Below are 18,029 nucleotides of genomic sequence, written 5' to 3' on the forward strand. Positions count from 1 at the left end.
CAGACGGAGCAGGCGGCCCGAAATCCGGTGGTGGCTGCTTTCCGCCCGACCCGTCGCGCGCGCCGCGCGCGCGCTGCCGCCGCCGCCGCCGCCGCCGCCCCCTCCTCGCCGTCTTCCCCACCCTACCCTCTGTTGCGCGCGCCGAGCGCTGCGCGCCCCCGCCCCCGCCCCCGCCCCCGCCCCCGCCCCCGCTCCCAAGCGCCCCTTCCCCGGTAGGTGTGCGTAGAAAGTGGAACCAATCGAGAGGTGGCAGAAGCCGCCGTGTGTGACACATATTGCGGCACGTGAGAGTGAGACAGAGCCCCGGCAGCGCCAGCGGCCTGCAGCGCGCGCGTTTCAAACAGCAAACGGGACGGCCTGCGCAGCCTCTAACTATTTTGGCGAGAAACGTATAAGCCCCCCAGGCGAAATGGCGAAAATGACTGAATCGGAGGGTAGCGCACGGGGGGCTTATGCGTTTCTCGGGGTCGTGTGGTTTAGCCGGATATCGACCTGGTGTCCCGTGGGGAAGGTTTTGAGCTGCCCCAAAACGGAAGGGCACGTCCTGTTCACGCAGGTTGAAGGGTCGGCGAGCCCTTGCTCAATATTGGCTCTGACGCCGTGCCAGTAGTCGGCGCGCCGCGATCTGCATACCTGTTCGTACCTCTACAGTTGCGCGGCCACGTGTATTGCTGTTCGGCGAGCCGCGTTCCGCTCACTCGACCGTGAGGCCAGTTGGCGGGCGCCTAAAGCGCCTGGTTTGTGCGTCGAGCGGTGAGCTCACAACAGACACCGTCCGAGCCCGATGCACGCCAGGCGTCTCATTCCAAGCCCACTACGCAGTCCCACGCGCTCAGGCGCCGCTCGAACCCCACCTCTTTGAGCCGAATACCCCGCGGCAAGGCAACTCGGCGCTCTCGATGTGCGCGCTAGGCAGTCTCAACGCCGATTACAGCCGAGCGCGCACGACTCGTAGGCGTACCGGCGTGCCGCTGGCATACTACGCGACGGTGGAGGCGCGTGGGCTTGCTCAAAAGGCATGCATCTGTCGGAGAGCGTGCCGCAAGACCTGATGTGCCTCCGCTCCAGGTGGAGGCAGTTCGATGGATCCAGCCCAGCGACCTCTACGTGACGATTGAGGACTGCTCTTCCCCTTCGGCCGAGCCTCCAGTCCCTGCCACCGTGCACCTGGCGCCAGAAAGCTGCATTTACATCCCGCACGCGCGATCGGCAGTCGAGTTACAACCCGCAGCTGTGCTGTGTGCGCGCGCACTCGAAAGTGGTTCGGCGATCTCTCGGCGACCACTCGTCGACTCGCGCTCAGACGCGAGGTGCGTGCTCGCCCGGTCCCCCGTGAGGGGACTAGGCCATTTTTAGCGAGATCGGGGAAATCACTCTCATCGCCCGCCGCTCACGCTTCCCTCCCTCTCCCGCGCCGCCGTATCCTAGCCTGCGATACATTGAGACCTCACGCCCCGCGACTGTCTCCCACGCTCGCAGGCGGGCGTATCTATCCGCCGTGCCACTCCATGCATGATCACCGCTGGGGGCAGCGGTGCTCGTGCGACTGCGGATTCGGCCTCACCTCACGCCCTCTGGCCTGCAGCTGCACGTTGCCGGGGGCCATTCTCGAGCCCTCTGGCGAATGGGCCCAAATCCGGGCTCTGAGCACGCCTACTGCTGACGATCTATGTAGCTAGTGCGGTGGGGTCTGGCGCAGGTGCGCGAGACCGTCGCCACAGGGGGGGACGCGCGATTATGTGGGCGCTTCCGAGGGGGCGAAACCGCGTGTTCAAGGGAAACCAGTCGAATTGCGCCCCCAAAATGGTCCTGAGCGGCTCCCACAACCTCCCCAACACCCGAGCTGCACGACACGACCGCTTGGTCGAACATTAGCGACACAAGTAATTAATCATGTGGGTTGTGTCATCGTGCCGGGGCGTGGTCGTCCTCCCTCGTTTGGCTTCGAGTTGGGCTCCCTCGGTTCTTTCTTTCTTTTATTAGCCGACACGCCTCGATTGCAACGTGGGCATCCTCGCCCCTCCCTATGTGGCGTACAATAATAGGCGCCGTCTTGAAAACGTGAGACCGGCAAGAAGGACCCGGACGCTCTCGGATGAGCCTCTGAGCAGCCAGGCTTGACGAGGGTAGCACTGATGTTGCGGGGCGCGACCACCTGCGGACAGAGAGAGCCTAGAAGACAAAGAGACCCACTCGCGCTGTCGCCATCGGCGCCACCGCCTCCCACGTATTCAGCGCCGGGTCGTACCGCTCCACCGAGCTGTCGTGGTAGCCTCCCACCGCATACAGCTTGCCTTCAAGCACCGCCACGCGGAGACCGTTCCGCGCCGTGGCCATCGCCGCCACGCCCTCCCACGCGTTCGTCGCGGGATCGTACCGCTCCACCGAGCTCAGGTCGCCGTCGTCGTCGTCGTATCCGCCCACAGCGTACAGCTTGCCGTCGAGCACCGTCAGGCCGAAAAGAAGCCGCGCTGACGCCATCGGCGCGACCGCCTCCCACAGGTTCAGCGCCGGATCGTACCGCTCCACCGAGCTGAACCCGCCCTCGTCGGCGTCCTCGCCGCCCACCGCATACAGCTTGCCCTCGAGCACCGCGACGGCGTGAGCATGCCGTGCCTCTGCCATCGGCGCAACCGCCTCCCACGCGTTCACCGCAGGGTCGTACCGCTCCACCGAGCTGAGGTAGGCGTCGTCGCCGTTGCCGCCGCCCACCGCGTACAACTTGCCGTCGAGCACCGCCACGGCGTGATTCACGCGTGGCGTCACCATCGGCGCCACCGTCTCCCACGCATTCGTCGCCAAGTCGTACCGCTCCACCGAGCTGAGGGGGCCGTCGTTGGGCTCCCAGCCGCCCACTGCATAGAACTTGCCGTCGAGCACCGCCGTGCCGACACACCTTCGTGCCGTCGGCATCGGCGCCACAGTCTCCGCCTCCCACGCATTCGTGGACGGGTCGTACCGCTCCATGGAGCCGAGCGGCCCGTCGTTGTTGTCGTAGCCGCCGATCACGAGCAGGCGCGGCCGATCGCGCCTCGCCAGCGTCTCCTTCCAGCCGCGGCGCCACGCGCGGCACGTCCCCTTGGCGGCGTGCTCCTTGGTCGGCAGCTGGGCGAGGATGTGCGGGGCGAGGTCCGGCGAGAGGAGGACCTCGGAGAGCACCCACTCGGGCTGCTCCACGAGCCGTGTGGCGTGCTCGTCCGCCACGCGCAGCGCGGCGTCGCTCGCGCCCGCCTGCGCCTCGATGATGGCGCACAGCTGTTCTGGCGAGAGGCCCGACACGCGGGCGCCGATGCGGTGGGAGGCCATCGGTGTGGAGCGTCAGCGGCGTGCGAATGAAGGCGTTCGTTTTCTTTTCCCTCCAGGCCCGGGTCGGCTCCTTTATACTTCTTGCAAGCGCAGGCTTTGCGTGTGCCGACAATCCGATCTTGCCGCCGTCCAGTGTTGCACGCCAGCCCCTCGAAGTCGACTGATCTTGGCTGGCGGCTCTCGCTCGAGTGATCTCTTGGGGTGTAGGAATTCCCTATTGTGATGTTAGAGGTGGGTTAAGAGGGAGATGCGCGCGAGCTGCGGGGAATTCCTACCAGACTTTTGTTTTAGAGAGAGAGAGAGATTTTTAGCATGTTGTTTTATGTTAGCGCAACTTTCCTTTCTTTCTTTCGCATATCATGTAGTGGTCCCCACAATCGCTGTCGTGGGATCGCTTGTCATGTGAGAGAGTGCGTTGTGTTCTTGTTTCGTATCACACAAACTCTCGCGTATCCGCTTTCTCTTTCGCACATCGATGCCGCAACTTTCGCATAGAGATGGCTTAGCGTTTCTGAGTCTTAACCCTCCTACGCAGATGGGTTTGCGTGATTTTGGCCCCCCCGCCCCTAACATTATGGGGGGTTCAGGCTCTCCGGAGGTAATATTAGGGGCGGGGGGGCGACGGAAGAGTACCAGGGCAATGGTCCAGTGCGGCTCCCGACGTATTTTGTCTTGTCTGCGTACGAGGGTTAATGGGCAAAGTCGAGAACCAAAAAATGCTATTTTCACGCCAATTCGTGCACATGCGAGCTACATGAGGCCGGGGGTGCCCGTCCCTAGCACCACACACACCCACCGCGGAGCGACGGCGGCGGAGTTGCGGCCGCCGGCGACCTTCCCCTCGACCACGCCGCCGCCGACCCGTCGACAAGCACACGCGGACTGCCATCGAGAAGAAGGAGAAGGAGGGCGGCGCATCCGGAGCCCGCGGGCGCAGCGGGCGCGGGTCCGGGCGCGCGGACGCGCGGGAACCCCGCCAGCGGAGGCGGCAATGCCTCTGGCGGCTCTGCAGGCGGCGCGGCCGCGGCGCGCGGCGCGCCCCTCGCCGGTCTCCCGCACGCTCCTGAGGGCCGAGAGGGCCGAGAGGCGGGGTCGGTGACCCGGGGGCATGGGCGGTGCGGCCCGCGCCGCGCGCGGGCGCGTGGCAGCCCGTGAGTGCCGAGATCGGGTCCGTACTTCGACGTAGTATGGGCCCCCGGGGGGCCTCTGCAGCAGCGGCGAAGTGAGCGTGTTTGTGGTGTTGGTGTGGCGTCTGAGCTTGGATCTGTGACTAAAGCCGGTTACCACTGATGGATCCCCACCCGAATAACACACAGTGAGCGCCCCAGCGCTTCACTACGTCCTCCGCGCGAAATCGCTAGTGCTGCTTTGTGGTAGTATATTGTACTTTTGAGGGTTCCCGAGACCGACATGTCCGGGATGCGGTCCGGGTCAGGAGGGTGAGAGTATTGGGTGGGCGAGGGCAGTACATCTAGCGGGTGGCAATTGAGGCATGAGGGATAGCAGGTGGGTCGATTGGGGGGTCAATGGGCGCGCGGGCGGCGCTTCGTGGTCCTGGGCGAGAGGGGAAGTGGGCCCGGAGTCGGAGATGAGGATTGTCGAGATGTCATGCGAGAGCGGTAGGTGGGCGGAGGTAGCGCGGCTGGAGAGTGGTGTCCGAGGGACAATGGCTGTCGACTGATCTCGGCTGATCTCGACTGATCTCGGCTGGCGGGTCTTGGCTGATCTCGACTGATCTCGACTGATCTCGGCTGGCGGGCGGTCTTGGCTGATCTCGACTGATCTTGACTGAGGCTAGTGCCATTTCATTGTGGCACAGCCCGCGTTACAAAACCTTGATTTTGACCATTTGCGCAAAAAGGTACATGTCGGTGCCTTCCAGAGGCAGCTGCGACCCCGCCGAGTAGACGGCGGCACACAGCAGGTGGCGCGGTGTGCCGCCGTCCACTCGGCTGGATCGCAGCTGCCTCTGCGCGTCCTGGGGATGTACCTTTGTCGCGCGCCGAAGGCGACTCGACGCCGCTGAGATCGGAGATCAAGCTCTGACAGGTCGCACTTTCCTCCTTTGACGCCGACGTGATTCACCCGTGCAGAGCGCATCAGGACACGGTCTCGACGCGCTCGGTACGACGCCTGCGACCCGTCTCGGGTCAGGTGGCACGACGCTCATCGCGCCCGCCAGCGCTGCCATGCAGGCTGCCACGACGAGGTCGAGCACGCTTCTATACGCTCGCCGAGCCTTCCTTTCCATCCCATTAGGCAGCCTGGGAACGGTGGCGGTCAGAGGCAAAGCCTACGAGGGGTGGTGGAACCACATGTCACGGCTACTGCCGGCTCGACCCCACGATAGCCTCAGAAGGCTGACTTTGCGGCACCATCATCGGACGATGTCGACGAGTTGGGTCGCTCTCGCGGTAGCCAGATGACCTATCATACTAGGAGCATCGGCCATGGCCGCAGGGAGCGCGGGGGAGGGCGCTGGGAGCAACACGGAGCTCCGTTGGACGTTTTCAAGATTAGCGTGTCAGAGTGAAATGGCACTAGCCTGATCGGTCGGCTGGCGGCTCTCGAAATCTTGACTGATCTCGGCTGGCGGGTCTTGGCGTGATCTCGTTCCGGCTCTCGACTGATGTCGACTGATGTCGACTGATGCGAAATCTCGACTGATCTCGGCTGGCAGCTCTGTGTCTCGATGCTCTCGACTGAATCTCGACTGATCTCGGCGGGCGGCTCTCGCGACTGATCTCGACTAATGTCCGGCTCTCGAGTCCCTCAAACTGACGTCGACTGCCGTCGACTGATGTGGGCTGGCTCAAACTTGCGGCTGGCGGCTCTCGCCACTATCTCAACTGACGTCGACTGACGTCATGTCGACTGTTGTATGATCTCGGCTGTATCTCTGTTCTCGGCTGGTGTCGACTGATGCGCGACTGATGTCGGCTGGCGGCTCTCGACTGATCTCGGCTGCCCTCCCCCTCCTCCTCCTCCTCCTTCCTCCTCCTCCTCCTTCCTCCTCCTCCCCCTCCTCCTCCCTCCTCCTCCTCAAACTCCTCCCCCTCCTTCCTCCTCCCCCTCCTTCCCTCCCTCCTCTCTGAAATTTAGGTAGCAAAATAGTGTAAGAGGTCGTTAGGCAGTTGCGCCACGGCCTTCTTTAGTAAAAGGCGAAAGAAGGGCACGTATGACGTAACCGCGATACCCTCTTCACAGTGAATTCGGGCACTCTTCAAGCGGCTCGGAACCAGGCTGCTTGTGGCGGGGCCCCCCTCGAAGGGCACGCGCCGAGGTGTTGCCTCGCGAGAACAAGCAGAAAGAGGGAGAGGGCTGAGGAGTGATAAAAGAGGGCGGCACGCGGCAGGGGGCCGGGCTCGCAATGTACAAATGGCGGCGCGGCGCGCGGCGACGGAGCAGCCACAGCTCCGCGGCAGCCGCCTCGCTCTCACCCTCGACGCGCTGAGCGATACAGATATCGCCTGTGGCGCACTCGACAGGTTACAAGGCAAAGCCGCAGCAGCGTGCCGATTCTCGCCATCGGTCGCAAACAAGACAAAGCGCGATCGCGTGAGACAACCAGGCACAGAGCCCGTGTCCGCCATGATGCACAAGCGCAGACACCACAGACAGGACAAGGGCCTACCAGAAAAGTGCTACTCTGTGCACTTCCCGCTTGACGACTATTGTGGCGTCGTTTGTGTTCAGTGAAGAGGGCTGTCGAAAGTGCGCCCGTAAGAGGGCCACCGTATCTGTCGGCTGTGCGCCCGCACTTCTCTCCCACTGTGGTACATGATGTGTACAAGTCGAGCTACACGCGCGCAAAAAGAGTAGACAGAAAACACACTGTCAGCACTCAAAGACAACAGACTCTCGCTACTCGACTAACACAACAACGGGATCGTACCTCTGAGCGCGCGCGCACGCAACCTCCACGGCTCCAGACGCAGACCAGCCTGGGGCCAGCCCCCTCGTGCAGCCGCAGCAGACAACACTTGGTGCTCTAACCCAAACTCCATCTCAAAACAGCGGAGTGCAGGCGAGCATGACGACTCCCGGCGTCGCCAGGTAGGCGATGAGCGGCAGGTGCTCCTCGACCGCCGCGAGCGGGCCGCTCTCGGCCGCGTCGGCCGCGGGCTCGCGCAGAGCCCACGCCGGCGTCCGCTCCGGCGAGGAGAGCTCAAAGACGCGCGCGATGCAGGAGCGCCAGGCGGCGGACACGTCCTTGCGCGTGTTGAGCCGGACGCCGTGCGCCTCGCAGATGGCCCGGTACTCGGGGTAGAGAGCGGAGAAGTGGCAGCCGCACACCGAGGGCATCACGTGGTGCCTACGGATAGGCTCCGAGAGTCGGGAAAAGGGGGCCCGGGCACCACCCGCACGCCGACAGCCTCGCGAGGGGCGCATCGACTGCAGCGAGAGCGAGGCCGTCAGCTTCGGCACCAGCTCGCTGCCGACCGAGTAGTCGAGCGCCGACTCGATTTGCCACCGAAAGTAGTCGTCCTGCTCGTCGCCACTCGGCGGCCGCTGGCAGTCCTCCTGCACGTGCGACACCTGCGTCATCACCGTCCAGATGGCGCCCGTCACCGCCCAGGGGTAGTACCTACGGCGGGCACGTGTCACGTGGCGTGGGACCCGTCCCTCGGCCGCGCTCCCCCACACCAAGGGGGCGGCTGCGCCAATCGAAAAAGGCCTCGAGGGCGTTGATCTCGCCTAGCGAGTCGCCACACCGCCCAAGGTCGCTGCACTACCGGCCACCACTACACCACCGGCAGGGGAGGACCCGCTCCCTCTACCCGCCTCTCTACCCGAGGGTGTGCGTGATCGCGCCGGCGAGCATCCGCAGCCACGGCCAGAGCAGCACGAAGCCCACCGGCAGCAGCGAGAGCGCCAGCTCCGCGTCGCTCACCGCGTCGGGCTTTGGCGTGACGAGGTTGCGGTACCTAGCAGTGCGCACGGCGTCTCGTGCGTCGAGCTTCTGCGAACACTACGGTGGTCGGCGGCTTGGTCTGGGTGCAGCCCATTGCGCGTCGTCTGGCTCGAATGCAGGGCATCGAATACTCCCGCGTTAAGGCTGCGGCGCCAGCGTCCCGTCGACTTTTGCTGCAGCACGCGCACCGGCCACAGCACCGACATGCCCATCGTCGAGAACTGTCGGGGAGGCGAGGGGAGGTCGCGGAGGGAGTGCACAGCACATGGAGGGGGCGTAGAGAAGGAGAACGGGGCAAGAGGAGACTGAGTCTTGGGCAGTGCATCTAGGCGGGCCCGCGTAGCCCTTGAAGATGAAGTTTGCGCCGCCGTACCCCTCGTCCACCTCGCAGCCCGGGTGGAGCCGCGCCGGGCGGAGGTGGTGCAGGTCGACGTCGAGCGCGTCGTCGTTCGTGTACTGGTGGTGCGAGAGGAGGTGCTGCGGCCACCAGATGTACGGGTTGTACACAAAGGGCAGCCTAGCGCCAGCCGCGCGCCGTGTCGAGGGCGTGCTGTGTGCGTGGTGCGTGTGCGTGCGTGAGAGGTTGTCTTGCGGCACCCGCAAAAGGCGGCCGCCTTGTTGACCCACGGCGCCGTGCTCAGCGTCGAGTGGGACGCCTCGTGCACGGTGGGCGAGAAGAGCAGCCACTGCGCAAACGGGAGCGCCAGCGTCGCGGGCAGCGACCCCGCCACCCACCCGGCAAGGCAGCCCGCCCAGACGGCAAAGGCGGCCGCGATCCGCGCCCAGTGCTCGGGCGTCGCCTTGTACTCTGCCGAGGAGCGAAAGTGGCGGCGGAGCAGCGCCTCGAGGTCGCGCTTGAGCGGCGTCTCGCCCACAGCGCCCACGGCGCCCTCCTGCCGCTGCTGCCACGCCAGCCCAGAGGCGGGAGCGACCGGCACCGGCTCCGGCGTCGCATCCGCGGGCGGAGACAGGAGCTCCACCACTCGCTCGCCCGCGCCCATGAACCTGTCCATGCCGGTCGGCCGCTGGGACGCCATCGGCACCCGCTCGATGGGCGGCAGCACCGGCTCGCGGGCCGCGCGGAGGGTGAGGTCCGCCTCGGGCAGGCGGGCGAGGATGTCCGAGGCCTTGCGCGAGGAGAAGAGGTGGATCGTGTGAAAGGCGTTGGTCACGTCGAAGCCGTCGGCCCACTCCAGCACGTAGCGGCCTCCCGGGTGCCGGTCCGCCCACTCGGTGGCGTCGTACCACTTGCCGGAGATCTTGAGGTGCACCGTCTTGGCGGCGGTGGCGGCGGAGGACGACTCGGCGGCGGCGGTGGCGGTTGGCTTTGCCGGAGCAGAGCTCGGCAGCGGCGGGGTGAGGAGGCTCGTGGAGGAGGAGGAGGCGAGCGCGGCGGCGATCATCGTAACGTCAAATCCTTGCGGGCGGTGAGCGACGGCAGAAGCAGGCAGAACCTGAAGGTGCGAACGATGCCGCCGATGGACTCCGTCGATTGCTCGCGCAAAGAATTCACAATGAACATTCACAGGTAGCCACCCCTCCCTTGGGTTGTCCTTTTTCTTTCTTTCTTTTAGGTACCAAAAGAGGCACAGCGTGAAAGAAAAAGGACACCTCTCGACATAGTCCGCCAGTGGCAGTGCTGGCCGCGCGTGGAGGAGACTTGGAGAGCGCTCTGCCGCTGGTGGGGCCCTGCCTCCGGCGCAATCAATGGAGTCAGAATGGAGCACACTCACACCGAAGCCAGATTGTGCACTCGCGGTACTGTACAATGCCGCGCGCTCCGCACTACGAGCGCGAGTGGCTGCGGAGCCCCCTTGAGCTCCGCCACCTGGTCGAGCGCGTCGCCGAGCAGCCCCTTGGCCACGCTCATGTCGCGCAGCTGCTCCACGCCGCCGCTCGCCCGCACCTCGGCGGCGTGGTCGGCCACGTAGCGGCGGCAATGCGCGAGGAGCCGCCCGTCGCCCGTCGTGTGCGCCGCCTCGAGCAGCGGCACGGCGCTCGCCGGCCCGACGCTCTCCTGCAGCGCCTGCGCGCAGAGCAGCTCGAGGCGCGGCACCTGGTACTTATGCGCCAGCTGCCGCAGCACGAGCGCGCGCCGCGCCTGCTCGCCCTCCCCCTCGCCGAGGTCGAGCTGGTCGGTGAGGAGGTAGCGGACGAGGGCGGTGAAGCTCGCGAGGTCCGTTTCGAGCACCGTGACCTCGGCGGCGTCGCGCTCCTTCATGCCGATGCCAAACATGGTGCGAAAGAACACGGACCGCACGCAGAGGGCGCACTTGCTCACGTGCTCGACGCGCTCCTCGTTGTCGCCGACCAGGAAGGTGACCATACCCTGGGGGCGGCAGAGTAGCGTCGCCCCACATCTTGCCCATGTCGGCGGAGAAGGTGGAGGGCGGAACCACGAGCGGCGCGAAGGAGGGAGGCGGAGGAGGCGCAGCCACGCAGACCTGGCGGAGAGCCGAGCCCATGCGGACCAAAATCGTTGTGCTGTCGGCGCTGATGGCGAGGGCCACTGGGTATTTGAACTGCGCCGCGTCGCCCACGCCATCAGCGCCGCCTTCTTCGCCGCTACCCGCGAGCGTAGTCACCGCGCCCGTCGCCACCCACACCCGCCGGATCTTGTGGTTGCCGTTGTCCGCCACAAACAGCGCGCTCCCGTCAGGACTGATCGTGACGCCGTGTGGGAAGCGGAACTGCGCCGCGTCGCCCACGCCATCAGCGCTGCCGCTGGCGCCGCTGCCCGCGAGCGTAGTGACTGCGCCTGTCGCCACCTCCACCCGACGGATCTTGTGGTTGAAGAGGTCCGCCACAAACAGCGCGCTCCCGTCCAGGCTGAGGGCGAGGCCGGCTGGGCCGTTGAAATGCGCCGCGTCGCCGACGCCGTCTTCCTCGCCTTCCTCGCCGCTACCCGCGAACGTCGTCACCGCATCGGTCGCCACCTCCACCCGACGGATCTTGTTGTTGTCGCAGTCCGCCACAAACAGCGCGCTCCCGTCTGGACTGATCGTGACGCCGTGTGGGAAGCGGAACTCCGCCGCGTCGCCCACGCCATCAGCGCCGCCCACGGTGCCGCTGCCCGCGAGCGTAGTGACCGCGCCAGTCGCCACCTCCACCCGACGGATCTTGTTGTTGTCGGCATCCGCCACAAACAGCGCGCTCCCGTCCGGGCTGAGGGCGACGCAGGAGAACCCGCCGCCTTCGCAGGTCGCCACGGTGCGCCGTCCTCGCCCTCGAGCGCGAGCGTGGTGACCTGGCCGACGGTGCGCGCGCCAAAGATGGGCGCCTCGAAGGCGGCAGCGATCGAAGAACTGTTTGTATAAAGAGCCAGAAAAGACGTCAGCTCACTTGGTCGAATGAAAAGACGACCGTGGAAAACCGCCCGCCGGTCGCAACCCTGAAACATCCAACTCGCGGGCCCGCGCTCTCGTTCGTGGCCCGCCCACACTCGCCGCATTGTGCCCCGACCCGCTCCGCCGATGGACAAATACACCAAGATCCGCGTGGTGGGCAAGGGCGCCTTTGGCGCGGCGGTGCTGGTGCAGGCTCGCAACCGGCCGAGCGAGCAGTTCATCGTCAAGGAGGTGGACATGAGCCGGCTGAGCGCGCGCGAGCGCGAGGAGGCCAAGAAGGAGATCAAGCTGCTCGCCTCCTTCAACCACCCCAACATCGTGCGGTACCGCGACTCCTTCCTCGAGCGCAACCAGCTCCACATCGTCATGGACTACGCCGAGGGCGGCGACCTCCACGGGCTGCTGCAACGGACCGCCGACGCAAAGCAGCGGCTGCCCGAGGATCTCGTGCTCGACTACTTTGTGCAGCTCTGCCTCGCGATGAAGCACGTGCACGACCGCAAGGTGCTCCACCGCGACATCAAGTCCCAAAACATCTTCCTCACCCAGAATCGCAAGGTGGTCAAGCTCGGAGACTTTGGCATCGCTCGGATGCTCAACTCAACGGTCGAGCTCGCGCGAACCGCCTGCGGCGCTCCGCGCTGCCGGTCCGCGCCGCGCCGCCGCCGCGCGTACTCACAGCCTCCCCGCCGTGCTGGCCGCGTAGGCACGCCCTACTACATGTCGCCCGAGATTTGCGACAACAAGCCGTACAATGACAAGTCGGACGTCTGGTCGATGGGCTGCCTGCTGTATGAGCTCGCCTCGCTCAAGTGCCCCTTCGACGCGCGCGACATGCGCGGCCTGGTGGTCAAGATCCTGCGCGGCGCCTTCCCGCCGCTGCCGCACTGCTACTCCGCCGAGCTCTCGCAGCTCATCGCCCGCTGCCTCGCCCGCGACCCGCACCGCCGCCCATCGGTCAACGAGCTGCTCGCGCTGCCACTCATCCGGTGAGATGCAGCCGAGACTCTTGAGATTGGAGCGGGCGCTCAGACGCCAGTGCGAGATTATAGCGCGAGGAACCAATCGAGCGCCGCCCGATGTGCAGCCAAGATGCGCAGCCGGAGCATAACCGAGCCGTGTCGGCGCAATGCGGAGAGGTGGGTGTGCGGCCCAAGCGCAAAGACACGCCGCGAAGGTGGCACGGACGCTTCGACGACCCTAGCGCGCCCCGCGCAGGCGGCGCATCGAGCGCTTCCTCACCGAGCAGGAGGCCGCCTCCGAGTTTGCTCACACCATGATCCACCGCAACCCCAACCGCAACAAGCAGCACCCGGCGATGGGAGAGCTGATCCGCGCCCCGCCGACGCCCGCGCCACGCGAGCCGCCGGCGGCGGCAGCAAGGCCGGCGCCGCCGCCGGGGAGGCCACCGACGTCGGCGGCGGCAGCACGCCCGTCCTCCGCGGCCGGCGGACCAAACATCTTCAAGCAGGCTGGCGCCGTGGCCGGAGCCAAGCCTGCTCCGCCACGCGAGCAGGCGAGGGAGAGGGCGAGCGAGGAGGCGCGGCTTCGCGCGCTGCAAGCCGAGCGCGCCAAGCTGCTCGAGAAGCAGAGGCGTGAGCAGCGAGCGGCCGAGGAGCGGGCCGCCGAGGGACGCGCGGCGGCGGCGCGAGAGGCGGCAGCGCGCGCACGCGCGGCGGCAGCCGATCCGGGCAAGAGGCCTGGCGGCGGGGGGCTGCAGGGGCTCGGTGGGCGAAACATCGTCATCAACGCGGCGGCTGCCGCCCGGCCCGCGTCGGCGCAGACGCCAACTGCGTCCGCCGACCCGGAGGTTGCGCGGTTGCGGCGGCAGCGGCAGCTGCTCGAGGAGCGGCGGCGCGAGCTGCAGCGAGCGCGCGAGGCCGAGGAGAGCTCACAGACCGCGGCGCGGCGGCGAGAGGAGCGCGACGGCTACCCACGCCGGCTCGAGGCGAACCACGGGCCGGGCCGCAACAATGTCGACTCGCCCTCCGCGGTCGCGCGCGACGAGTATCTCGCTCGACAGCGGCAGGCGGAGGTGAACCGGCGCAAGCAGCTCGACGACCTCGGCCTCGGCTACCCCGTTCCCGTCGCCAAGCCGGCTGGAGAGGCGGCGCCGGCGCGACTGCCGCCGCCGCAGCCGCAGCCGCAGGAGCGGCACACAAAGGAGTGGCTGGAAGGCGGCGTCGGGGCGCAAGGAGGGACCCGAAGGAACGGGGGCGCCGGCCGTGGCGGGGGCGGACAGGCAGGCGGCGGCCAGGCAGGCGCCGGCCCCGGCAACGCCAATGGCGGCGTCGACCATCGGGCCAACGTGCTCGCGGCGGCGGCGCGGCGGCGAGAGTCCGAGCTGGCCGAGGCTGACGCGGTGGCACGCGAGGCGGGCCGGCGCATTTGGCTCGAGAATCGCGCGGCCGCGCACGCAAATCGAGCCAAGCTGGCGGGCAACGACGTGGAGGCAAAGGAGGCGGCAGCCGCAGCGAGGGTGGCGGCGGCTGAGGCGGCGGCGGCGGCCGACGCCGCCGCGGCGGCGGCGGCGGCACGGGCGGCCGCGACAGTCGCCGCGGCGGCGGCGCCGCCGCAGCCCTCTGCCAAGCCCGCGCCGCCCGACGAGGCGCTGCTGCCCGCGCCAATCAACAAGGCGGAGATCAGTGCGACGCAGCGGCGGGCCGAGTTCCACGCGGCCAAGGAGGCGGCGGAGCGGAACCGGCAGCGGGTCCTCGACGAGCAGGAGAGGGCCGACGGGGCCGCCGCCGCCGACGACGCGACCGAGCTCGTGGTCGCTGCCGGAGCCGCCAAGCCGATCCGGGTGCCCGGCCACATTGCGCGAAAGCTCGACCGGCGGCAGGCGGAGGCGGCGGAGCGACGGCTACGGCGCGGGAGCGAGGCGGGGCCGTGCAGCGAGACGGAGGCGTGTGGCGATGCGGAAGAGGTGGAGGAGCGCGACTACGCGCCCGCCTCGCCGGTGGACGAGGCGGAGGTGCGCCGGGTCGAGGCGGAGCGGGAGGAGGAGGCTTACAGCGCGCTGCTCGAGACGCTGCGTGAGCTGCAGCTGGCGCAGCCCTTCCATCACCTCTCACCCGACGGCGGGGAGGACGAGCTCGGTGCGACCAGGCCGGCGCGCGAGGCCGCGCAGCCCGCCGGGTTCGTGGCCGCGCCGGACGAGGCGGGCCTCACCTTTGAGCTGGTGGAGCCGGGCTCGGCAGACGGCGACCAGCTGCGCGAGTCGGCGGCCGAGCAGGACCTGCTCGCCGCGGGGCTCATGTCGGGGGTGGACGAGACCCCCGACGAGGAGCTCGGTGGCGCGGGTGAGCCCTCCGCCCTCGCGCTCCGCCGCGTGCTGCGCGGCCACCTCGGCGACGCCGCGTTTGACGAGGCGCACGCGCGGCTGCAGCGGGTGGCGGAGGAGGAGGACGACGACGCGCTGGTGGGCGACCTGCAGCGCATCCTGGGCGCGCACCGCCTGGACAAGCTGCCGATGATGCTGCAGCTCATCTACCTCGAGGAGCAGCGTCGGGGGTGACGCGCGAGGGGGTCGAGGCTGGGGGCGTGCGTGGGAGCGGGTGGAGATGGAGACGGAGGAGCGGGGGGGGGGGGGGGGGAGCTATTTCCCGGCCCCTGCCTGCTGGGAACAAAGGTGCCCTGGGTGAGGCGACTGGGAGTATTCTTCAGATGAAGGAGGAGGAAACACGCACCTTAAGTTAACAGAGAGAGGGAACAAACAAGCTCTACAAAAGGGGCCCGCGCCGATTGGAGAGAAAGAATTTCTTAAGGAAACGAAAGCTCTGGCACAACAAGGGCGCGGACTGGCGCAGACTAGCACACACACCGGCACACCACCGGAGCCGCCTAGAGAGAGACTGCCCGCTGTGAACGGCGCGCTGGTCGTTCCATCAGAGGGTCGTTCCATGTACATATATGAATACGATGTATTTTCTTCTCAAATAACTTTCTTCTCAAATACCGTCTAGACGGTAACAAGGCTGTGAACGGCGCCCAGCACGGCATCCATGACTCTGCTCGAGGTCGCCATCGCGAGCTCTCTCGCCTACCTCGACGACGGCTCGCTCGCCTCGCGGACGAAGTTTCTCGCCTTCATCAAGGACGAGTCGCAGAAGCGCTGCGTCCAGTTTCCTCGGCCGCCGAAAACGGGCCACGCCCTCACGACGCAGGTCGCCATTGACCACTGCTCGTCCCCCGTGCTCGCTCACCTAGAGGTGCACTACTCGCGGTTGCCGCGCAAGGGCCGGCGCCGCACAAACAGTCCGCACCTGCACGACGACGAGGAGGTCATCGTAGTCCTGAACGGGAGCGCAACGTTCTACACCAACGGCTCGGCGAGCCTCCACGCGAATGGCGGCACATCCACCTCCATCTCGGCGGAGGGGCGGACCGAGACGACGCTCTCTCGGCGCGGCAGCTTCGTGTACTTCCCCTTCCGATCGGCACACACGATGGCTGTGGCTCCCGCCGGATCTCGCGGGCCGAGGCGGCGCCTCAAGCAAGGCGGCGCCGGCCGAGAATCCGCCGCCGGGCCTCACGTCGACTACCTCTGCATCCGCTACACCACCCGGCGCACCGAGGGGCAGATGCGCGCGCACAGCGCGAGCGCGCCGGCCGGGCTGTCGCCCGCCAGGGCGTGGCCGACGTTCGTGTCCGGTGGCGCGGGCGTGGCGGGCGGCTTGCTGCACAGCAAGCAGCTGCTCCTGCGGCGGCCGCACATCCACCGCACGACCCTCGCGGCCGGCGCCTCGAGGCCCGTGCACCGCGACGGCGACCACGACGTCCTGCTGCTCGTGCTCGAGGGGGCGGTCGAGGTGGTGCAGCCCGGGGGGGCGACGACCGTCGCGCGCGGCGGCCTCGCGTTCCTGCCCGCAAACACGTCGCACGGCGTGCGAAACGGAGGGGCGGCGACGTCGCAGCACCTCGCCATCGAGTTTCTGGACGAGGTGGCGCGGGGGTCGGCGTCGTAGTATATAAGAGGCCAAATGCTATGTAGACGATAAGAGGTCTCCAGAAGCCGTGCGGCCCCACGGTACAAGAGTCAAGTCTCAAGACATAGAACGAGCCGTGCTTGCGCCCAACGTGCGACGATAGATTTCCACACGTTTCAAATACGTCAGTACACACACAGCACTGCACCTCCCTGTCGACTGTCCTCTCGCGCTGACCCATATCATGTGTGGCGCCGGTGCTCCAGAACTAAGCAGAGCCGCCGCGCCCCGCGCCCCGCCCGCCCCGCCCGCCACGTCCACGCCCCCCTCTCCCCCCTCGCCTACCGACCGCTGCCGTGACGCCCACGGGCTGAGCCTGGGGCGCGGGGCGCGAGGGCGGCTGGTAGACAAACGTCGTCTGCGCCGCCACCTGTGTCCCAGTTGCGGCGATGGGCAGCGCCGGCTGGCGGCAAGTCGGGCAGTTGGTGTCGCGCTCCAGCACGCGCGGCACACACGTCTCGCAGTACAGCGCGTGGCCGCACGCAAAGCGGACCGAGCGCGGCGCGTTCCAGCAGAGGTCGCACTGGCGCTCCTCGGCTGCCGCCGTCTCCTCCACCTCCCCCGCCGCCTCGACTAGCGCCTCCAGCCGCGGCAGCGCCTCCGCGAGCGGCATCCGCTTCCGCTTCCGCTCGTACGCCAGCCCGACCACGAGCCGCGCCAGCTCCTCGGCCTGCGCCGCCGACCAGCTCGCGTCGGCCGCCGCAATGCTCTCCGCCGTGTCGGGCTCCTCCAGCGCATAGTCGCACGCGTTGAGCAAGCCGACGGCGCCGCGGCCGGTCAGGCTGACGAGGAGCGTGATGCCGAGCGCATAGCCGTCGGTCAGTTGAGAAGCTTGGTTGTCCTGCGTGATGATCGGGTCCATGTAGCCAGGCTTGCCAAAGATACGCTGTGTCGACAAGTGCGAGACCTGCTGGCTGCCGCCGGCCGTCGCCTCTGCCGCGCGCGCGAGGCCCACGTCGGCGAGGTAGCCGTTGCCGCGCTCGTCGAGCAGGATGTTGCCCGCCGAGACGTCGCGGTGCAGGATCATGGGAGAGAGCGTGTGCAGGTAATGCAGCGCGCTCGCGGCGTCGCGCAGCACGCGGAGCCGTGCGGCGGAGGAGAGCGGAGGAGGCGCTGTCTCGAAGCCGAGCATGCGGAGCCGCTGCAGCGCGGCTGGAGCGCGGTAGAGGCGATCTTCGAGGCTGCCGTCGCGGCAGAGGGGGTAGACGAGGCACGCGCGCTCGGGCGCCAAGCACACGCCGAGCAGAGGGAGCAGGGACGGGTGGGCTGCCGCGCTGAGCGTGCGCACCTCGCTCTGCAGCTCGGCGAGGCCTTGGGCGCCGACACCGACCAGCGCCGTCTTGACGGCGAACCCGCAAGCGACGCGCGGGAGCGACGGCAGCGCGTCGCAGCGGTAGACGCGCCCGAAGCCGCCCTCGCCCACCTTGCGCGCCTCGGAAAAGCCGTCGGTCGCCGTAATGAGCTCGTCGAGAG

At 67.5% G+C, this 18,029-nt stretch overlaps 5 protein-coding genes across 5 annotated transcripts; 1 reads left to right on the forward strand and 4 right to left on the reverse strand.

Moving 5' to 3' along the window:
• Positions 1 to 7,081: 7,081 nt before the first annotated feature.
• Positions 7,082 to 9,672, reverse strand: EMIHUDRAFT_444899 (hypothetical protein). The gene is made up of 7 exons (XM_005771726.1): positions 8,819 to 9,672; positions 8,561 to 8,738; positions 8,375 to 8,442; positions 8,122 to 8,234; positions 7,971 to 8,004; positions 7,697 to 7,894; positions 7,082 to 7,621 (listed from the first exon to the last, which is right to left on the reverse strand). The coding sequence occupies exons 1-7, from the start codon at positions 9,622 to 9,624 to the stop codon at positions 7,315 to 7,317; spliced, it is 1,704 nt and encodes a 567-aa protein (XP_005771783.1). The 5' UTR covers positions 9,625 to 9,672; the 3' UTR covers positions 7,082 to 7,314.
• Positions 9,673 to 10,049: 377 nt separating this feature from the next.
• EMIHUDRAFT_369490 (hypothetical protein) lies at positions 10,050 to 10,580 on the reverse strand (the record flags this gene model as incomplete). The annotated part of the gene is made up of 1 exon (XM_005771727.1): positions 10,050 to 10,580. A coding segment is annotated over one exon (531 nt), but the record flags the coding sequence as incomplete, so codon positions are not given.
• A 1,114-nt stretch (positions 10,581 to 11,694) lies between these two features.
• On the forward strand, positions 11,695 to 12,561 carry EMIHUDRAFT_75451 (hypothetical protein; the record flags this gene model as incomplete). Its single annotated transcript, XM_005771728.1, has 2 exons — positions 11,695 to 12,174; positions 12,250 to 12,561. 2 exons carry the CDS (start codon positions 11,695 to 11,697, stop codon positions 12,559 to 12,561), a joined length of 792 nt encoding a protein of 263 aa, XP_005771785.1.
• Positions 12,562 to 16,764: 4,203 nt separating this feature from the next.
• Positions 16,765 to 17,169, reverse strand: EMIHUDRAFT_316144 (hypothetical protein; the record flags this gene model as incomplete). The annotated part of the gene is made up of 1 exon (XM_005771729.1): positions 16,765 to 17,169. The coding sequence occupies one exon, from the start codon at positions 17,167 to 17,169 to the stop codon at positions 16,765 to 16,767; it is 405 nt and encodes a 134-aa protein (XP_005771786.1).
• Positions 17,170 to 17,310: 141 nt separating this feature from the next.
• EMIHUDRAFT_55189 (hypothetical protein) lies at positions 17,311 to 18,009 on the reverse strand (the record flags this gene model as incomplete). Its single annotated transcript, XM_005771730.1, has 1 exon — positions 17,311 to 18,009. A coding segment is annotated over one exon (699 nt), but the record flags the coding sequence as incomplete, so codon positions are not given.
• Positions 18,010 to 18,029: the final 20 nt, after the last annotated feature.

The sequence above is a fragment of the Emiliania huxleyi genome, assembly GCF_000372725.1.
Source record: "Emiliania huxleyi CCMP1516 unplaced genomic scaffold EMIHUscaffold_372, whole genome shotgun sequence".
NCBI lineage: Eukaryota > Haptophyta > Isochrysidales > Noelaerhabdaceae > Emiliania > Emiliania huxleyi.

Excerpts from the sequence above, each read along its gene's own strand:
- EMIHUDRAFT_444899 (XM_005771726.1), bottom strand. The coding sequence starts at position 9,624 with ATGATCGCCGCCGCGCTCGCCTCCTCCTCCTCCACGAGCCTCCTCACC. Across the intron at positions 8,235-8,374 it reads CAAAAGTCGACGGGACGCTG|GTACCGCAACCTCGTCACGC; the intron begins GCGCCGCAGCCT and ends GCGCACTGCTAG. Across the intron at positions 7,895-7,970 it reads CTCGAGGCCTTTTTCGATTG|GTACTACCCCTGGGCGGTGA; the intron begins GCGCAGCCGCCC and ends TGCCCGCCGTAG.